Source organism: Chroicocephalus ridibundus, chromosome 9 (genome assembly GCF_963924245.1).
Source record: "Chroicocephalus ridibundus chromosome 9, bChrRid1.1, whole genome shotgun sequence".
NCBI classification, from domain to species: Eukaryota; Metazoa; Chordata; class Aves; order Charadriiformes; family Laridae; genus Chroicocephalus; species Chroicocephalus ridibundus.
This window is the reverse complement of record NC_086292.1, coordinates 2842598-2861489: the sequence shown is the minus strand read 5'-3', so window position 1 is coordinate 2861489 and position 18892 is coordinate 2842598. Positions and strand designations below refer to the sequence as shown.

Genomic DNA, 18892 nt, shown 5'->3' with positions numbered 1-18892 from the left:
ACCCAACAAACCAACTTCAGGAGCCACTTTGCAGTGCCAGAGAGCGGAATAAACTTCGACAGCGCTCGAGGAGGGATGCGTGAGCCAGTCGCCGGGCATGCCAGGCAGCCCACGGCTCCTCCCAGCGCAGGGATGCTTGGAGCCACGGCCGGGGTGGTGGGAGTCACTGAGATGCCGGTGACCACGGCCGCTCCGCTGGGATGCCACCAGGACAAAAAGTCCAGCCACCTTCCTGCCAATCTCCTGGTTTTCCCTTTCCATTTTCCCCATCGCTCGCACCTACAGACAGAGCTGCAGAGGATGCTCTCGTTTGCGCTCCCTCCCTCCCGGCAGAACCTTTTTAACACCGCAGGTTTCTCGAAGCTCATCTCCTCGCCAGCGCTGCTCCGAGGAAGGCTGCGTCTCCCGGGGCCCACGGGAACCACTGCTCGAATTCCCGCCCTTTAGCTGCCACCCGCAGCCCAGAGCCAGGCTGTGGCCTCCGGAGAGCCCGAAACTGGATCCCGCTCTTTCAGATGGGTTATTTCAGAGAGGTTTTATGTTTTGTTGGGAGATATTTTTAGAAGAAGATAATGCGGTTGCCAGCTCTCAGGGGAATCCTTCTGTCCCCGAGTCATTGCTGTCGAAGCACTTGGCTCAAACCGCAGAGAAACAGCGCAGAGAAGCTGCTTTTCCCAAATCCAGTAACCTCCTCCTGTCGGGGGATGAACGGGAAACTTTGGCAAAACCAAAGCTTGGCCTTTCTGCCGGCTCTGGAGCTCAAGAAACTCCATAAATCAAAAATTTAAACTTAGGTTTACAGTCAGTCTTACACCACCCATGAGAAACCAGGCAAATAAGGGTGAAGGCTCCACTCAACTCCCTGCTTAACTGCACCTCGGGGATAAGTTAATGAAAATACTTCCATTTTGCTGTGTCTGGTGGGCTTCAAACATCCTTTAATGGCCCTTCCTGACCTGAAGACTCGCTCTTTGATCCTCACCGCCCCGTGTTTGTCCCCATATTTCGGGGGACGCCCCGAGCGCCCAGCGGGAGGCTTTGAAGGGTGCAGGGGCAGGGAGGCACTGGGGCCATTCCTGCACCCGCCGCGGCAGCAGGCACCAGCGCGGTTCCGCTCTTTCATGCCAAAGTGATGGCAAAGAATTTTGAAGGAATAAACTGGATCTTTTCCAAACCCGTGGCCTTTCGCTCGGAGAAATATTGTGACTCAAAATCTGAAAATGAACAGTTTAACATTAAAAAAAAATAAAATTTTTTTTTTAAAAAAAAAAGGACTTGGAAAGGCTTGCCAAGAATAACGCTTTTCCCCCGTCACCACCACGTGCTCTCTCATGTGATTCACTGCGCCCTCGCCGGGGAGGAGCGGAGGGTTTGCGGACGCGAGGGTGGAAGCAGAGGGACCGGGAGGAGGTTCGTAACGGAGCAATCTCTTGGCACCGATGGATTTCTACCTCGGCTTGTCCAGGTGACAGGGATGGGGGACCTACAGGTGTGGCTCGGACTTGGAACAACACATGGCAACTTGATGGCGCCCCAGTTACAGCCAAACATCCACCCACATGGGTTTTGTCCCCAGGGACCGGCCGTGACGGTGACGTGCTGCTGAGATGAGACTTCCCACCTGCCAGAGCCCCCTGAGCACCCAGAGCCCCCACGACCGGCAAAGAAACCGCTGCGGACCTGATGCTTTCAAAATATCGAGCCTATTTCCAATTGCCCATCGCTGAGAGAACCAGGAACAACGGACCCAAATTGCAGGGGACGCAAAGGAGTCAAGACAAGGAGTTTCGCAAGGCCTGAAATCTGTGCTGACGTTGACGGGAGGTTCCCGGCCAAGCACACCTTTCCTGCTGGCTCTGGCCGGGCTCTGTCACACAAAGGCCTCCGAGACACCACCCCTCTGCTCCCAGCTGCCTCCGGGCACAGACGGCCCAGCCCAGACGATGCCAGATGTGGGTTTTCCTTCTTTCGGGGCCGTCCCTTCCCTCCCTCCGTTTCTCGTCCCCGCTTGCTGCTCTGCAGCGCTGCAGCGACGCGTTGCAGCAGACGCAGGCTGCTTCTCACGGAAGGAGACGGATGCACCAATGGAGTGCAATAATCAGGATACTTAATTACAGACAAATATATTCAGCTCCTGCTGAAAACTGCCCGCTATTTTCTTTCACGTCCACACCTAGGGGTAGACAGAAGAAACAGCTTCAGCCACATTTGACCTTACCTTCCTCCATGGCCGTGGTCTGGTGGCTGGTAGCAGCTCGAGGTTCTCTCTAGATGCTCAGCCGGAGCTCCTGTTGGCTTGTCCCTTCTAAGTCCAGGCCTTCAAGCCAAGCAAATGCCTCTTTCCACCCCTATATTCCTCACACAATGTATTTTGCTCCCAATAAAAAACAACTTGAAAAGGAAACGGACTCTGGGTAGACCTGGGGACGTTCCCAACTCCCAACGCAGCTCTCAGCACCCATCCTTGCCCTTCTCCCCTTCCTTTGCAGGCTTGTACGCTGCCTGTGACTTGGAAATCTCCAGGGAAGAGCCAGCTGCGACTATCTGCATTTTTTTTTACACGAATTGCAGCGTAATCTGTGCCTCCAGTGCACGCCCCGGCTTTGGTGCAGCCCCCTGGGGCTGGATCCAGGTGCAGAGCACGCTTCTCAGCAGCGCGGCACCAAGAGCATTTTGCCCTCAATAAATCTGGGCCAAAGTATCTAGAGTAACACTTTGGGGGCTCTGATATTTTAAGACCTTCATAAATCCTTTCTTATCTTTGCCCTTCAGGTCCAACTCCTCCTCCAGGGGTTTCCAAGCCACCCTCTGTTTCAAGGCCCCAGTGCTTCACTCTCCGTCCAAGCTGACATCGGCTCATGGGGCCAGTCCCCATCACGCCACGTGGGTCTCAAAGGGCATCTGTTCCTACAGCCCTCATCTCCCACGTCCCAGATCCACCTCCCCAAACAAACCTATCCCAGCACGGCGTGAAGGGACGAGTTACCAACCGCAGCTGCTGGAGACCCTTTGTTTTCATCACGTTCCACATCAAGGCACGTTCATCACGTCCATGGCACGTCCCACATCACGGCAGCGCAGCAGCCCCATGCTCTCCCCCGCCGGAGTCCCCTGGCAGCTCACTCGTCATCTTCAGGAGGTGGGTAACGCACCAGCCTCTGAACAGCCGTCAGCACTTGTGCTGCTCCCTCCGTCACCCCTTTCTCTTGGGGACCCCAGGAGGAAACGGGGCTGTCCATCTCCCTCCTCCTCAAATGCCACGTTCCACCTCTCCCGGCCCAGCTGATCTCATTACACTTTCTTCTCAAGACAAAGCTCTGCAAGAAGTAACCAATTCTCCTACAACAAGGTCATAAAGTCAGATTTTCATAACCTTAATGCAGTTTTTAGTAGTTTCTGGACAAAAATCCAGCAGATTGTACTGTCTCTGATAAAGATGAAGGGAGAACACATTGCTGAAGTGCTGATAACCGCTGCAGCGGTTTGTATTTCTGTTTGTTATTTGTATTTAGGAGCTTTTAAAACAACTGACAACCACTAATGTGCTCATTATTAGCAACTCAAATAACACGCTGCCACTACGTAATTCGTCCGTCCCTTTCAGGGTTTTCTGTTCCCTGCCCGGGGCAGCGCAGGAACCTCGCACACCCCACAACAGGATCCACAAGCAGCAGCGGGACGCGGGCGGCAGGAGCCCTGCCGTGCTCCGAAAGCCGGCGTCAGCGTGCCCAGCGCTGCCGCGGGCTCTGGGGCGCACACAGCCTCCAGCAGCGACGGCCGCTGGGTCCCGCTTGGCCACACGAGCCGCTTGCCAGATGCGGCGGAGCCAGCAAAGGTCCCCTCCAAACACGCGCCGGCACAAAGGCCGGTCCGTTAAAACGAACGTCCGGATGGTAGAAAGGATCAAACCGTTCTCCTTTGCGAAGCGTTCTCTTCCGAAGAGAAAGGGCAAGATGACCCTCACGCTCTCCCACCCGTACCGCTTCGTTTTTAACCTCCTGGCCCCTGAACTCCCATCCGTAGACATCTAATGCCATCCGGCTGCTGCTTTCGGGAACCAACCAAAGGCCGGCCGGTAGGTGGAAACAAACCCTGCAGCTAGGACTGATTTTGCAGAGGCAGGAGGGAAACGGACAGAAGTAGCCCGAAGGTTAATTAGCGCAACAGCAGCAAATGCTAGCAGGACTTTACATGTTGAGAATTAATTATGTTTCAGGGGATTGTTTCCTTTTGATGAATGCCGAGGACTACAATGGGAAGGTTTTACTTGTCTCAGGGGCCTTTGTTAGTCTATTTTCTTTCTTGTACCAATCAAATATGATTTGTTTTCAACACATCCTAAGCCGAGCTGGCACGGTGACTTTAAAAGCTCCTGCTGGTAACTAGAACATGCCGAGCACGAACACCAATGCAGAAACAACCTCTGCTTCTGAAGCCTTTAGGGCAGAGCCTCTCCACGAACAAACCACAGGATCTACTGAACTGGAAGTAAAATAGCAACGCAGGTGCGTTTGGCTTCTGCTGCTGGTTGGCAGAGACCCGTGATCACCACGGGCTGATCCTCACCCTCACGCCAGGGTCTGGAGAAGAGCCGAAGAGACAAAAGCAACCCCCAAATCCTAGTATCAATCCTGCCCTACCGGTACTCGAAGCTAAACCCACACTGCTTTCAGACATTCTGATTTGGGTTGTTTGCCCTCAACAAAATGAAGTGAGTTAAAATTAGACCCATTTCTTTATTGCTAATGTGTGACCCAGCAGGACAAGGACCAGACAGTAGCTTGGATTTAAAACATGTTTTTACAGAGCAGCTGTCATTTTCGAATCCCATTTGCTTCCGTTGCGTTCTGCCCTAGTCCCATGAATTCCTACTCACGGGAGCAGCCTTCGATCAAATTAATTCCCTTCTAAAAGTGAACTCCAGTGAACAACACAGAAAACGAAGACCCGTCCTGCAACAAACCTGAAAAGCTCCAAGCATATGGTACTATTTTTGCTTTTAAATGTCTCTGTTCCAGATCAGTCAGAAAATATTTGGAACAAAGTCCTATGGAGTCCAACAGCAAGGGGAGAAAGAGGGAGAAGGAAAAAGGAAAGCACAGGGAAAGGCAACGGCAGAGCCAGAGAGGATGATGAAGAGATTAAGGAACACCAGCAGCGGGATGGGTGTCAGGGGAAAAGGCCCTGCGTAACCTCTCCTCGGTTTACCAGCACACCCATTACAATCTATGACACCGAATTCTTCATTTCTCTTGGTTTAAGCCGCTTATGCCCAGGTTATATAGATGCAAATACAGCGGTTTGACTCCCTCAGCCAGCAGCACGGAGGGAGAAGCCAAGGAGAGCCAGCGAGAAACCAATTCCTTTTATTTCTGCCTCGGACTGAAATTCAAGGAAAAGCATTTGGGCCATGTGCATTTGATCATACATGACCTTTATTGGAGACAGGTGGGGTCATTTATTATACAGAAGCAACATCACACCATTCTCTTCCAATTTAATTCCTTTTAGTCTCCTTATAAATCTGTAGCAAAAGTGCACTTTTAGCAGTTTTTAATCTATAGTATATATCTTTCAATATTATCTCTCAGTCAGGTATTTTATTTGTAAAAATGTCTCACCAGATATACAAAATACATGTCTAGTGTACTACATTAATTTTTGTATTTACTGTTTAGATTATTTTTAACTCAGTGCTCTCTTTTTTTTTTTTTCATTTTTTGCAAGACTTCGTGATGACAGGCTTCTGGTAGCGCTACCAGGAGAGGACTCACAGCTTGTGCGTGAACAAGGGGAGAAGACTCTTAGCCAGGAACAATTTTCACACAATAGGAACAAGATGGCAAGAACGTTTGCTGTTATTGAACATGTCTCCTAAAACGACAGTACTCTGTATAATAAAAAATAATTAAAAAACCCAACGTCCATATTTTAGCTTCTGGAAGAGGAGATGTGCCGGGAGAATGGAACCTGTACCCAGTCGGAATACAATGGTAATGATTAATTTGCATTTTGAAGACAGGAGTTAATTACTAACGTTACATTTCTGGTCATGGTAAGAAGAAACAGATACATCCACAAGAGAATGTTTGTGAAACGCTGTTTTCCTGAGGACAATATTTTGGTAAAATACTTTATATCCTGTACAAGCCACAGAATTGCATAAGTTAAATGTCCTCAAGAAGAACAATCACCAGTATATACCATGAACGGCTGTGCTGGGAACAACCACACAGAGGACAGCTCTCGTGTTACCTAACAAGATGAAGAAGAGAAAATACTCATTTTCACCGGTAGTTTAGAGCCAGCTGCGACAAGCTTTGGCACGGCAACAGGACTCGTCAAGAAGAAAATTACAGAAGATTTTCTGAGATTTCGTACAAACTCCCTTAGTCTTTTCATCCTAGTTATCCTTGAGATTATAATATATACACACGTAACGGATAATTACTTAATTTCAGTCTTCAAAAGACTAACAATTTCCCCTGTTAAGCAAGGCCTATAGAGGTAAAACAATCAGAAGCGGTTTTAGGGGGGTGGTTATGATTCCCAGATCAATACAAACGTTACCCACAGAGGATGAGGAACACTTAGCAAGGTAATGTCCAGGTCGGCTGGTTGGTTTTCCTTCTTACTTGTTCATTATCTCAAAGACTAAGAACAACTGGATTAGTGACACAAATAACGCCCCCCTCGGTTAACCCTTCACAATTAGTGCTGTTTCTGTGTATTAGCATAGATTCAAAATGCTCGCTGCATCCGTTTGCTCTGTATCGAATGAAATGTTAAACAGATCCTGCTTCAGAATGAGGGCACTTTTGGTTTACGCAATAGCTCCAAGAAACGCTGTAACTTCAAACTTTCTACAGCAACTGGTTGCCAGACATAGTCTTCACAAGGTAACTGCTTGTCTGCTCCCCTGAAATCTGCAGCAACGGGGCTTTGAGTCAAAACTTCTGCTTCAAAAGAAAAATGCACCAGAGACTAGGCAGAATGTGGATAAAGTTCTACACCTTCGGAAGAAGAAACAGAACAGTAAAAATAAAAACATAAAAAGAAGCAGCGCTGTTAGTGTTATCTAAACCCAAGATAATGCATAACGGGGAAACTTACAATGCTGCACAGAGAGGGGTTTTTTGTCTGTTTTTTTACAAAAATTACAGACTTGACATTTCCAATATGTCTTAGCTTTGTACTGCTTCTCAAGTCTGAGTCACCAAAAATATCCAGCAACCAGCTGCTGTTCATATCCTAAAATATGCCTTCAGCTGACACTGAATATTGAAATCATTCTGCTAAAATACAGAAAAACGACGATGGTAGAAACCAAGGTATAGCCTCAGGCCAACATTAAATGGTAAAAATTCTACAATGCTACTTTTAAATCTCTTCTTCAGTTCATGAACAAATAAGCAGCCAGGTTTCAAGTAGAGGTAACACAGATTTTGGAAGATAGCACGTAAAAAAAGCCCAGAAAGAAAACTGGAACAAAAGCTCTTCTTGTTACGGCAGTCAGCACTAATCCTCCACGAAACGGCAGGGAGAAACCTTTATTCGCCCTGCTGGATCTGTCCTGGTCCTACAGCAACAACGAGGAACTGCGTCTGCTGTGACAAATATGTTCCGTTTGGACATATCTTGATCCCTTTTTTTCTTTTATTTGTATACATGTATCTTTTGTCTTAGTCTCTTGACTGGTAGAAGAGGATATATCCAGATTCTGAGTTTTTGGAAATGTCTGATGTTAACCCATAGAACTCTTCAATGGCCTGGGCGTCAATTTTCTGAAAATTAATGAGAGTTATAATTAGCCTGAGTCAAAACACCGCCTTAAGAATCCCTTCCCCAGACAAAGCATTATTTTCAGTTCTTGGAGGTGATGCTGGAAAGCCACTCAGTATTAATACAGGGATATTTTGGTATCATTGAATCCAACCAAATAGAACAAAACATTTTTTCCACTTAATACCATATTCACTGTTGGGAAAAAAAAAAAAAAAGAAATCAAGATGAAATCATAAACCTCGCAAAAGTAGCGCACTCTTAAGCTGGACTATAAAAAAAGGGATCCATAAAAATGTATCCTTAAAAGAGTTCATGACATTTTTTATATTTGCTTTCTCATTCAGACTGGTGTTACCTTTCCTGACTAAAGGTTTGTAACGTAACTGAAAATAAGCACTGATCAGCAAAGAAGATTTTTGTACAGTTGGGAGTACATAAGGAGCATCTTGAGCAGATTAACGTTAATTCAGCTAAAATAACTCTGGATTTTAAAGTTCTTGTGACCCTCTTACATAGAGAAGTCCTGCAAGCGCTGCTGGTAATTATACCATGAAATCTGTGGATCTCATCTCATTATGATCTCCTGGTCTTACAAGAGCTCTCCTTCCTTAGGATTTGCTGGTACAATGCCTACTGGAATATTATCACCAGGTTTGTGTTTTAAGAGAAATATTTGCCATATTAATAGTATTAAATGGTCTGTTTATATTTAAAGTTGTGAACTATGTGCAGAAAAGCAGTATTTCATTTTATACTCCATGCAGCAAGGCCTGTAGGGCATTTTAAAGGGCTTTTAAAGATGCAAATTCTATAGTCTTCATCCCGCTCCTGAGACTGATGGGCTTCACACTACTGAATTTGATCCTGCAGTCAGCGGAGAGCAAGCGTAGAGACCAAAATCTGAAATAAAATACTCCCAGTGACCCGTGTTGCTCAGCACTCCACTGCGTTGCAGTATTTTAAAGTACCTTTAGGATTCTGCATCTGCAGAGATGAGAGGCTCAAGTAGCCTGAATTCGTTGTGGAGGACCAAAGGGAGACTAGCTTAAAGTTACCCTTTATTCCCCAAGGAATAAAGTTGAGGAAGCAAAGAAACGTTTAGGATTCGAGAGGTGCTGGGCTGAACACCTGTATTGATGGTGAGAGGGAGTAGTGGAGACCAATTTTTGCTTGCATTTTAAAGGAAAGGGACCACGCTATGACACCATCAAGGAGCCTCCTCAGCTCCAGAAGCCGTTTGGCAGTGTGCTAAATCACTGCTCACCGAGCAGACGTTAGCACCACCAGCAAACACAGAAGCATTGGCTTCTCTAAGTGGCACTGCCAAACAACCTGCAAGTTTAGACCATCCTTTTCCCAGCCTTTTTGAAGCACAAGAAAAAAAAGACATAGTCAGTAAGTTTCCAGAAGATGCATCAACCACAGGACAGAGCTGCAGAATAGTTTCGTTAAACACCATTTAAAAAAAAAAAAAAAAAGGTGTTTTGTCTTTCTTCTCCATTTAAGGACTTCAGAGAAGTTGAAATGCCATACTGCAGGCTTTTGCATTTTCACACAATTTATTAGCATAACGTCTACTATAAACTGTTAGATACACATTTTAACAAAAAAAATAGCAAAAGAACATCCTTCAGTCCTTGTAATATTTTTAGCAGACAGCTCAAACATGTTTTATTTTAAGTGTCAACTAACTTGCCATGCAATCAAGTCTATTTCCACTACTCATTTTGAATGCAACTCAAACATTTGATATAGATTAATTCATCCTACAGATATTTTTAGTTTTATCATGGCAAAACTGACTTCCTTTTTTAATTTCACTATCCATAGAAAACACAGTGGAAATGTAAGAGGATTATATAGACTCTATTCTTCCCATCCTTAGTTGACCACATCTATTGTGGACGTGAAAATTTTACCCAGTTGCAGCTTCAGAGTAACAACCAGTCGATGGTTTCACAACTACGTTTAGGATTCTGCAGCCTCACCCGGCATTAAGATGATTTTTCCTGTTAACTGAGCTTAAATATCCTTTACTCATTTCCAGACAACTATTCTGGTTCCCCAAACCAAATCCTTTTCTTGCATACCATTCAACTGAATGCTGCAAATCTCTGAATAAATATATAAGCGAAGACATAGAAAATCATTTTCCCCCTTTTTTCCATTTGGAGAACTCCCTGGATGGACACCTTTCCCTCTCTGTTTCAGACAAACGTTGTCACTGTGATGTATCACTTAGCTGCTCTAATGACAACATGTCAAATTAGCCAGAGATCATTTACTCAGGTTTCTCAATTAATTTTGCTTGGCACAGTATCCCATTTGGACTGATTTGCCTCCTGGATTTGATGCAGTTGCTTTTCACATATGCTGTAGTATGTTTGGTTATTCTCTATCTTCCATTTAATTGAAAGTTGGCCTTCCAAGCAAATCCAAATAGATAAATAAATATGACTTCACCACTTCTGACATTTAGTGGGTAATAAGGATAAACTACTTCCTATTGACAGTTCAGGGCTATTAATTCACAGCACTTGCCAAAAATGCAACAAGGCTTTTTAACTGTATTTAAGGGGGAAAAGCTTTCTCTTGCGTTCTCTTTCATTTGCGCTATCTGTATACAGGTACAAGGGCTTTGGACTCATCTTCTGAAGTCTGCTGACTAACACACGGTTTGTTATGTAGCCAGTTCACACCTAGAATGTTAAGTCTCCAAAGCTGTACAAAATTTTTTTTTAAATCTCTTTTCAGTGTCTTAAGTCTGTGAGGAGTACAAGGCTCCTGTGGTTAGCCCTAAACCCAGAAATTTACACAGAATTCACATTCAGAGGATTTGGGGCTTTGTGGGCTTTTTGCCACTCCATTTTTGAGGACGACCTCTGTAATGTCATACATAACAATATCATACATAACAATGTCACCTTATGGCCAATCCCAAGCAGTTTGAAAACACTACTTGGTCAAGTTCAGAGCAGACATTTAAATCTCTTTAGGCAGCAGATGGAACTGACAAAAGTACTTGCGGCTTTCCTTCGCTTTTTCAGTGAATAGCCTACAGCACTAGTAAGGAACTAACTCTCAAGAGCTGATGACTAAGCGGGGAGAGAGCGAACAGATGAGTAAAACTGCAGCTACTTCTTCCAGCAGCCTGTAGCATCAGGAGAGGAAGAGCAGCCTCCACTACCCTGTTCTCCTTAAGCACTGAATCGCCAGAAACTCAGGTCAGTTCCAGAAGGTCGAGGAAAGAGAAAGGTTGGTAATTCCTAGATAGAGAGAGGTGGGATGCAAGCTTCATGTTCATCACACACTTAGAAGGCAGGAGCAGCTACAAAGGACAGTCAGCGCAGAGATCCCTGGGGACAAGCCCAGCAGAAATCCTTACCCTACGCTCTTCAAAGCGGGTCAAGGAGCAACCAGCCATCGGAAAGGGCCAAAGATCTCAAATAACTCATGTGCAAAACTCACGTGCAACATTTCACGCCCTCCACTGGTAGGAAAAACAAAGCCTAAATTTCACAGAAAAGTAACAACACATGCAAACGCCAACCAGGGAGAATCTTCGAGCGGGAAAAGGAATTGTAAACTTCTGGATCCGCAGCTGGGGCAAAGGTAGTGCTACAGGACAGGGCTACGTTGCTAATTGTAATCAAGACAGTGAAAACTCAAAGAGCCATGGAAATCACAAAAAGTAGAAATTTCAGATCAAAGAGCTTTATTTTTACAGCATTTTAGATAAACTCTGTAAAAGAAAAGAAGATGAACCTAAAAAACAGCAAGCCATGATTACAGTTAGAAAAGCAACTTAAAGGGGAAAAAAGCATCCCTCCAGGAGAAAGGAACTATGTGCTAGCTTACTTGTGACAGCTCCTTGAATCTGTCGTCCAATAACAGACCGCACATATTTAAAAAACTATGTTTTAGCACATCTATAAAAGTGTCAACAGTGTGTGCTGGTAAAACCAAACTCTGTTTTGACCTACAAGCTAAGATACAACTCGGGAGTGACTGATAGAAACCAAGTATAGAACCACAAGGTGGTTATTTTACGTCTGCTTTTAACATGTAAAGTTTATCTCCCGAGTGGAAAAGACAGGGAATACTTGCACTTAAAAATATTGAAGTGAACGCTATTTCCAAAAGTAGCTGACACAATTACATACTTCGTCCATGACAGAAACAGAGGAAAATAATCCTTAAAATATAATAATGGGAGAAAGACAACTGTTCATAGTTATAGCAGCTATCCAAATCACCAGCAAGTCACTCCTGATGCTCAAAGCTAAGCAAAGATCAAAAAAAAAAAAAAAAAACAACTGGAGAATGTAGTACATCATTTTTACTTCACCCCAAGCAAGAATTTTGCTGTACCTATTTAGACACTCAGCATCAGGCCTTAACCTTGACCATGAAATCTCAGAGGCAAACAGTACAATTTCATCTTCACAAAAACCTGTTCCACTGTGGCATTTGTTCTACTGTTTAATATTTGCTTAATAATTATGTGAAATACACGGATATATGAATATTTGGGGTATTAGTCTTTACAGATACATTAGTAGACAAGGTAAGTGAAAATTTGCTTAAGCAGCCTGTTTAAACATCACTGCCAATAGCCCAAACATCTTGGCGTACCCTCAGGACCTTTCTACCGTCTTCCAAATCTTTTTCTGCAGCTTTTCTACACTTCAATTTGTGCGGGAAAACTGCTTACAAAGAAAGGTTAGAAGTTCTTAAATGCAGCAATGAAATGCAACTAGCACAAAGCGGGTTAGCGACAAAAAGGAGCCCAAAAGGTGGGCTGAAGTAAGAGCTTTTCAGATCTTGAATAAGACAATTGTGGTATTTCAGCGTGAACAGGTGCACACCACCCCGTGTCTGAGGTGTCAATACAGCCCTCATGCCGCTTTGCCCTTCTCCACAATACTTCTATAACAAAAATGCACAAAAATGCTCAAGTTTACTTTTGAAATGTCCAGAATTATTCCGTGCACGTTTTCCCAAAATACTCTCACAGGTGCAAAAGCTAATCCCAGACATAAAAACAGAGCTGGAGAGTGATGCCATCTACGCTTGTTTTCACCACGTAAAAGCAGACCTACCTCTACAATGTCATCATCAAACAGCAACCAAAAGCCATGGCTCTTCACAATGGTGATATAATGTCCACGATTTGGACCACTGCCAGAAAAAAAAGGATCGAAGACTTATTACTCTTGCACCTACAAAGGCAGGACCACTGCCCTCCCCCATGATTATAGCTATTACTGGCAGAGTTAGATTTCCTGGCTCTTAATGTTGTCGAATAGTACTCATAACATTGTTTAGATTCTTAGACTTTGCCAAATTGCTTGAATTAAAATTTCTGCCTTTGCCACTTGCAAATACAGTATCATCAACATACACAAATTCGTAAATATTTCAGACAGTCATTCGTGTCTATCAAAAAACAAAATCAGAAGCCAGTTATTTCAATCACGGTTTTGTTGCATTCATCACTGCTGAGTATTCTGACCCACCATTCAAAAATTTTAATAACTGTCTGAAATATTTTATTTGCACAGGAGATTTTTTTTTTTTAATTTTTAGTGTGTTCTAGCCTATGGCTGACTGCAGACAGGCTTTCTGTAACTGCTGTTCCCTCTTTTCCGGTGGCAGTTTCCCAGTCCGATTCTATCACCTCTATCCTGTACGTTTACCTTGAAGGGCAAGGGACAACAAAGTGGCCTAACTCAAAGTGAGATGGATCTGCAGAGTAAAGGCAGGCGGACTGCCCTGAAAAGGCGGCAGTTTGGGATAAACTACATGGATGGAAAACTACGAGCTATCAATCTACTAACCTCAAATCCTGAGAGAACAGTTCCAGTGGAAAAAAAAAAAAATTCCCCTCCTCTCTGGCTTTACTTTTTACTTAGCCCCTACATAAGGCTTTAAAACAACCTATATTCCTATCAGCTTCAGGCAAAAGAAAGTACTTCTCTAACCCTTCCTGAATTAATGATATACTTAAACACATGACCTGTCACAGAATGAAATTTCTTTGTTTAGAGCAACTACATGAAAAGTAAAACTGTAAGGGCAAAAATATTTAAAACAAGTCCTGAGAACGCAAATATTTAGAAAATATAATTTATCTTAAGTCTTTGGTAAGTTCCTAGTAAGAATTGAAACCAGAAGAGTCACAGGATTCCTAAAAGCCCCTACAAGACAATGGGATTGAGAAGAAAAAGCAAATATTTAGTACATCTGAACTATTAATCACCGTTGTTAAAACAAAACAGTCCAGTTACAGGTATAGCAAATTAACATTCTATAGAAGAAAACACATAGGATGAGATCTTAAAATGATAAAAATAAATAAAAACCAGCACAACTATACCACAACAAAAATCACCTAGAATTATATGTAGTTTATTTATACTAAATCTATGCAGTATTAGAATGTTATTTATATTGTCTTGCTCCTCATAAAGATGTTTCAAAGCATTTGTGTTCTGTAATAACATATTACTTTAAAAGTCAAACTTCCAGAAGGCAGTTATATTTTTTTGCCTTCCATGACTGCTTCTTTTCTAAAAGTGCTTAAAAATTTTTCTTCTGTGCTTTTAGAAATAGAATTAAAGCCATTACAACGACAAAAAAAAAAAAAACAACTATTAAAGAGAATGAGGATATTTTTAAAAATCAGCAGTAGACAGTTAATTCCACATGGTGGCACCAGCTTCTAAAACTTCGATGGTTTAGCCAGTAGCAACGCGAGAACTGCAACTGAATTCTATTTTAGTAAGTGTTTTTCCAAGATTTTTTTTCTTTTTTTCATTTTAGCTTTCCTGGAAAATTGGGTTGGGGGTGGTGGTTTTTTGTTGGTTTTTTTTTTTTTTAAAGATTGCTCTTTGCTAGAGCTCAAAAAAAATCTAGTCTGAATTGCCACCAGATTTGAAAGCTGATAGAAGAGCAAACCTTGGACTGTGTACTCAGAAAGCAAAATTTAAAGCAGTAGAAAAGTAGTAAAAAAAGATCAAAACAATAAAAAAAAACAAAATACTTTCAGACAACTAGCTCTGACACTGCTGAGCATGCTCCCATATTGTCAGCCACTGTACTGTTATAAAATGGCACATGAACGACAGACTCCTTTTAAATTTCAAGGAACAGCATTTAATTTAAGGTCCAGAAAGCACAAAACCAACATACCTGCCACAGTGAACAACTACAGCCACAAGGTCATACATTCTGTCAGGATTTGTAGCATCTCCTGAAGTGTTAAAGAGCCGCAGCTCCAAGGGAAAGACTACACGGTAGGAGAGTTTGGTGTATCGATGCAGCTGGTCCATGTATTTGAACCTTTTTAAGTGCAGAGCTAGAATCATGGGCAACTTTTTCACTCTCATTCTGAACCACAAAAATAAGTTAAAAAAAGAACAGGTTATTAGCAGATCACCTAAACCAAAGCTTGGTTCAAGAACAGTTTCAATATGAAGAAGCTTTTTAAAAGGCATCTAAAATGTTGATGAAGATTTTCAAAAGGCTGCTTTTCTCATTCCCGTGAGAACAGGCAACATTTATTCTGAAAGATTACCTACACAACTGACATCTGAACGCACGGCAACTGTCTGTGTTGAAAACATCAAATTTTCATCACATCGACAGAAAGGAAGAGATGGAATAAATCTGTCTTGCTGCTCTGGCTGTGACCGAGTATGAGGTGAGAAATAAGATTTTTGTATATAGTATTCGTAGTGAAAGCAGATGGGATGGTTTTCACTGGCTTTAAGCTGATTAATGCTAACTGGGGAAAATGCGAATGTCTGGAAGCACCAGATATAAGCTCTTCTGGGAGGAATACAAAATTAATCTCTTCATTTCTCTCTGATAAGGTTGCCACAAAGTTATTTGGTCTCTCTACTTCTCCTTACTCCCCTCCCCACGTAACACAGACCTAAAAGGTATTACGTTTTCTTTTTACTGAATCCACAAGGTGCATTTTTCCAACAGCTGCCCGTTTTAAGAGAACATTTACATTAGCCTGACTATTTGACGCTTACCTCTTCTGTGCTTCCTGTTTACTGCGGCACTGCTCACAATAGTATTTATATTCACTGCATAGAGTTTCAGTATTACTAAATCCTCTGTGGAAATGAAAGAAAAGTCAGATAAGCAGGGATATTCAGTCAGACCATCCAGTTAAAAATTACTGCTAATAATGCTGAAAAAACCCAAAGTACACACAGAAGATGAAATTCCTCTTATTCATATCGCTCCTAACTCCCAAACACATTTTAGGTGCATTTGTCCCAGTCTTGGGATGTAGTATCAACGTTCAGCTGGAAAAATCTGGAAATTACCCCCTCAGGTATTAATTGCGTACACAATAGGTAATAAACAGCAATAAGGTGATCGTGTTTTGTACCCACAGGTAGCCACTCCATGTTTTCTTTGGCGGCAGACATTAAATGCTAAGACCTAGAGCCATTAGCCACTGACTAGACAAAGTTTGGATTATCTTTCAGCTCCTAGCAATTATACATCATTATCAGCTATTAAAAAGCCACATGCTATACGCAACTTGCAGTATCCTAGCAGCTGGTAAGCCTTGGATCCAGCAGTCAAATACATGGAGCAAATTTCTACCGGGGGGGGGGGGGGGGGGGGGGGAAGTATGACCACAAACATCAGGTCCACACAACTGAAATGCAATAACAATATTAAAATAAACAAGAATTGATTATGAAACCAAATACAACATGTTTAGTTTTGGTAAAGCCTGACTATATGCTAGAACAAATTAAAATCCCCCTAAAAGAAAGTGAAAATCAATCTTACATACCAGTAAAAAATCATGGTACTCATTAAGTACTAAAAACCACTTAGAAACCAGCCGCTTCAAAAATCCACAATAAAGATAAAGTGAACAGCACTTGGAAAAGAACATATTTTACCATACGTCAAAGCCTACAGCTGTTGCACAATGGAGCGACTAAGCTGGCTCTTTCCTTCTGACCAAGGGCAGGTATTTTTTCCATTCACAAATATTTTCATTTACCTTAGACAGTGTGTAATTGATGTATTTTGTTCCACATCAACCGATAGATCCAGAAAGTCCTCATCTTTGCTACTAACCTTGAAAAAAATAAGAAGCAATATTTCATAACAGTTTAGAACTGGCAGATTTCTTTTAACCATTTCTGGAACGGTGCAACGTCCTCATTGCAAGTAGACAACTTCATGATAAAAAAAAATTAAATACTCACACACACAAAAGCCCTTTTTTGAGGTAAACTAAAACTGATGAAATAATCTGATGTGTTGCTACAATCCAGAGAGGAATATTAAAAAAAAAAAAAAAAAAGCCAAAGCCCACAAAAAACCCACCAAAAAACCCAAACCCAAAAACCTTTCTTGCAAAACATCTCTCCCCCTTAAGACACATCTGCTCACTTCACTGGCAAACCCAAGTTTTTAACCACTCGCAGCTCTCCAAGCTGGAGAAGCTCTAACTGTATTCCACCCTGCTTTGTAGACTGATACAGCTTGCTGCTGCATTTCTAAGTTTAACAGTAAATACTTACAGGAAACGCAGAAACAGGCAGATGGGTTTTCAATTAAATGGGTTAGCAGTTAGAAAACCATCTTTCTGTTTGTGGAACAGTCACATTTAATTTGAAAATTCTTGAGACAGAATCTTATTAACGTCATTTTTCAAGCTTCTATTCACCATATAGCTATAATTTTAGACTTAAAATACCAAGAACAGTCATTTCAGTTGTAATCACTCCTGTTTTTTCCTCTCCCCATCTGGGCCTTCTTTTTTTTTAGAAATATTAAATCAGACATAGCCCATAGCTAACTACAAATTCCTGGCCTGAAGGTGGTGTGGTTCTTCTAATTCTAGGCTTTGTGGCACTTTTACTCTCAAATAGAGAGGCTATGGACCAGCACCAAGCCGCACAGACTTTCAGTTCAAGAAATTCAGTTAATCCCAGAGTAAAGTAAGTAGTGAGCAACTCTCATGTAGAAACACAACATAAACTATCAATCACTGACACAGGAAATAACACGAAGACAAAAAGGCAGCTTATATCAGCCAGGTGCAGACTGCCTCGATGGAAACAGGGAGGAGGAACAGAAAAAACACTATGCTTTTTCTGAGAAACATACCTTAATGAGTATTGGTTTGAACATAGAGGTGATACAGTCATAAAATAGGCTATGCTCCATATTTTAATAGAGAGAGTGCAATTTCATCTATCCTAATGAATGAAAAAGTGTGCTTAGTATTAGGGAAAATGATCCAGAACCTGTGAAAAATCTAAGAGGTTTGGTTTTGTTTTAAACGTACAGCCTCACAGTTAAGACATCTGGTTTCATTGGTTAGTGTTCCTTGGAAGATTTCATGGACCCACGTCAGATCAGCCTTGTCTCCTTCTTCACTCTCAATGCTGCCATTCTGGAGTTTGCCATTCTGCTTCTCCTGCTTTTTCTCTTCTTGTAGTAAGTCAGCAATAGTGTTAAGTAGGTAGTTTAGGAATTCATGTGCATCCTGCTGCATATAATTATCAAATAATTCTGGAAAGGAAGAGATCAAGGAGAATGAAAAAATACAGATACTTCATAATTTCAAGTTATTACGCTTTTAGCAATCGGTGCATGCCCTGCCCCCTTCTCTACCCTATTATAAAACTGTGGGTTACGCTCTTGAGACTCTTTGAAGAATGGTACTTTGTTGTTCTCACAACAGATGTTAGGTTACCCTCACCTACTCCTCAAGCTGCAAAAAACAGACAGCTGAAAAATAACATCAAGGAAACTTAGTCTGGGTATTTCTTGGAACCGAAGAAAACCATGATTGGTTTTTAGGGGGTTTTTTGGTTGGTTGGTTTTTTTTCTTTGTGAGGGAGAGAAATAAAGAAATTCAGATGTGTTGCCTTCGGCCATTAGTTCACTAAGTCCAGCATCAAGGGGCAAAAACCCCCTACTATAAGTTTGTTATCTTTTCAAGTTCAAACAGAGATGATAAGTCAACATACAGAACTCTTCCTCACAAAGTAGCCCTGGGAAATAACCACTAGTTCTCATCATAAGGAATTTATCCTACCGCAAACGTAAC

The 18892-nt window shown here is 42.4% G+C and overlaps 1 protein-coding gene across 2 annotated transcripts in view; it reads right to left on the bottom strand.

Moving 5' to 3' along the window:
- Positions 1-5658: 5658 nt before the first annotated feature.
- LOC134520605 (ubiquitin carboxyl-terminal hydrolase 12-like) overlaps positions 5659-18892 on the bottom strand; it is a 31705-nt gene continuing 18471 nt past the window's right edge. For both annotated transcript variants that reach the window (XM_063346230.1, XM_063346231.1), the window contains exons 4-9: positions 18125-18351; positions 16829-16905; positions 15831-15914; positions 14980-15177; positions 12888-12966; positions 5659-7784 (exon numbers count right to left, since the gene is read on the bottom strand). In XM_063346230.1, coding sequence (XP_063202300.1) covers positions 7683-7784; positions 12888-12966; positions 14980-15177; positions 15831-15914; positions 16829-16905; positions 18125-18351 — 767 coding nt within the window. In that variant the 3' untranslated portion in view covers positions 5659-7682. The remainder of the gene's footprint in view (positions 7785-12887; positions 12967-14979; positions 15178-15830; positions 15915-16828; positions 16906-18124; positions 18352-18892) is intronic.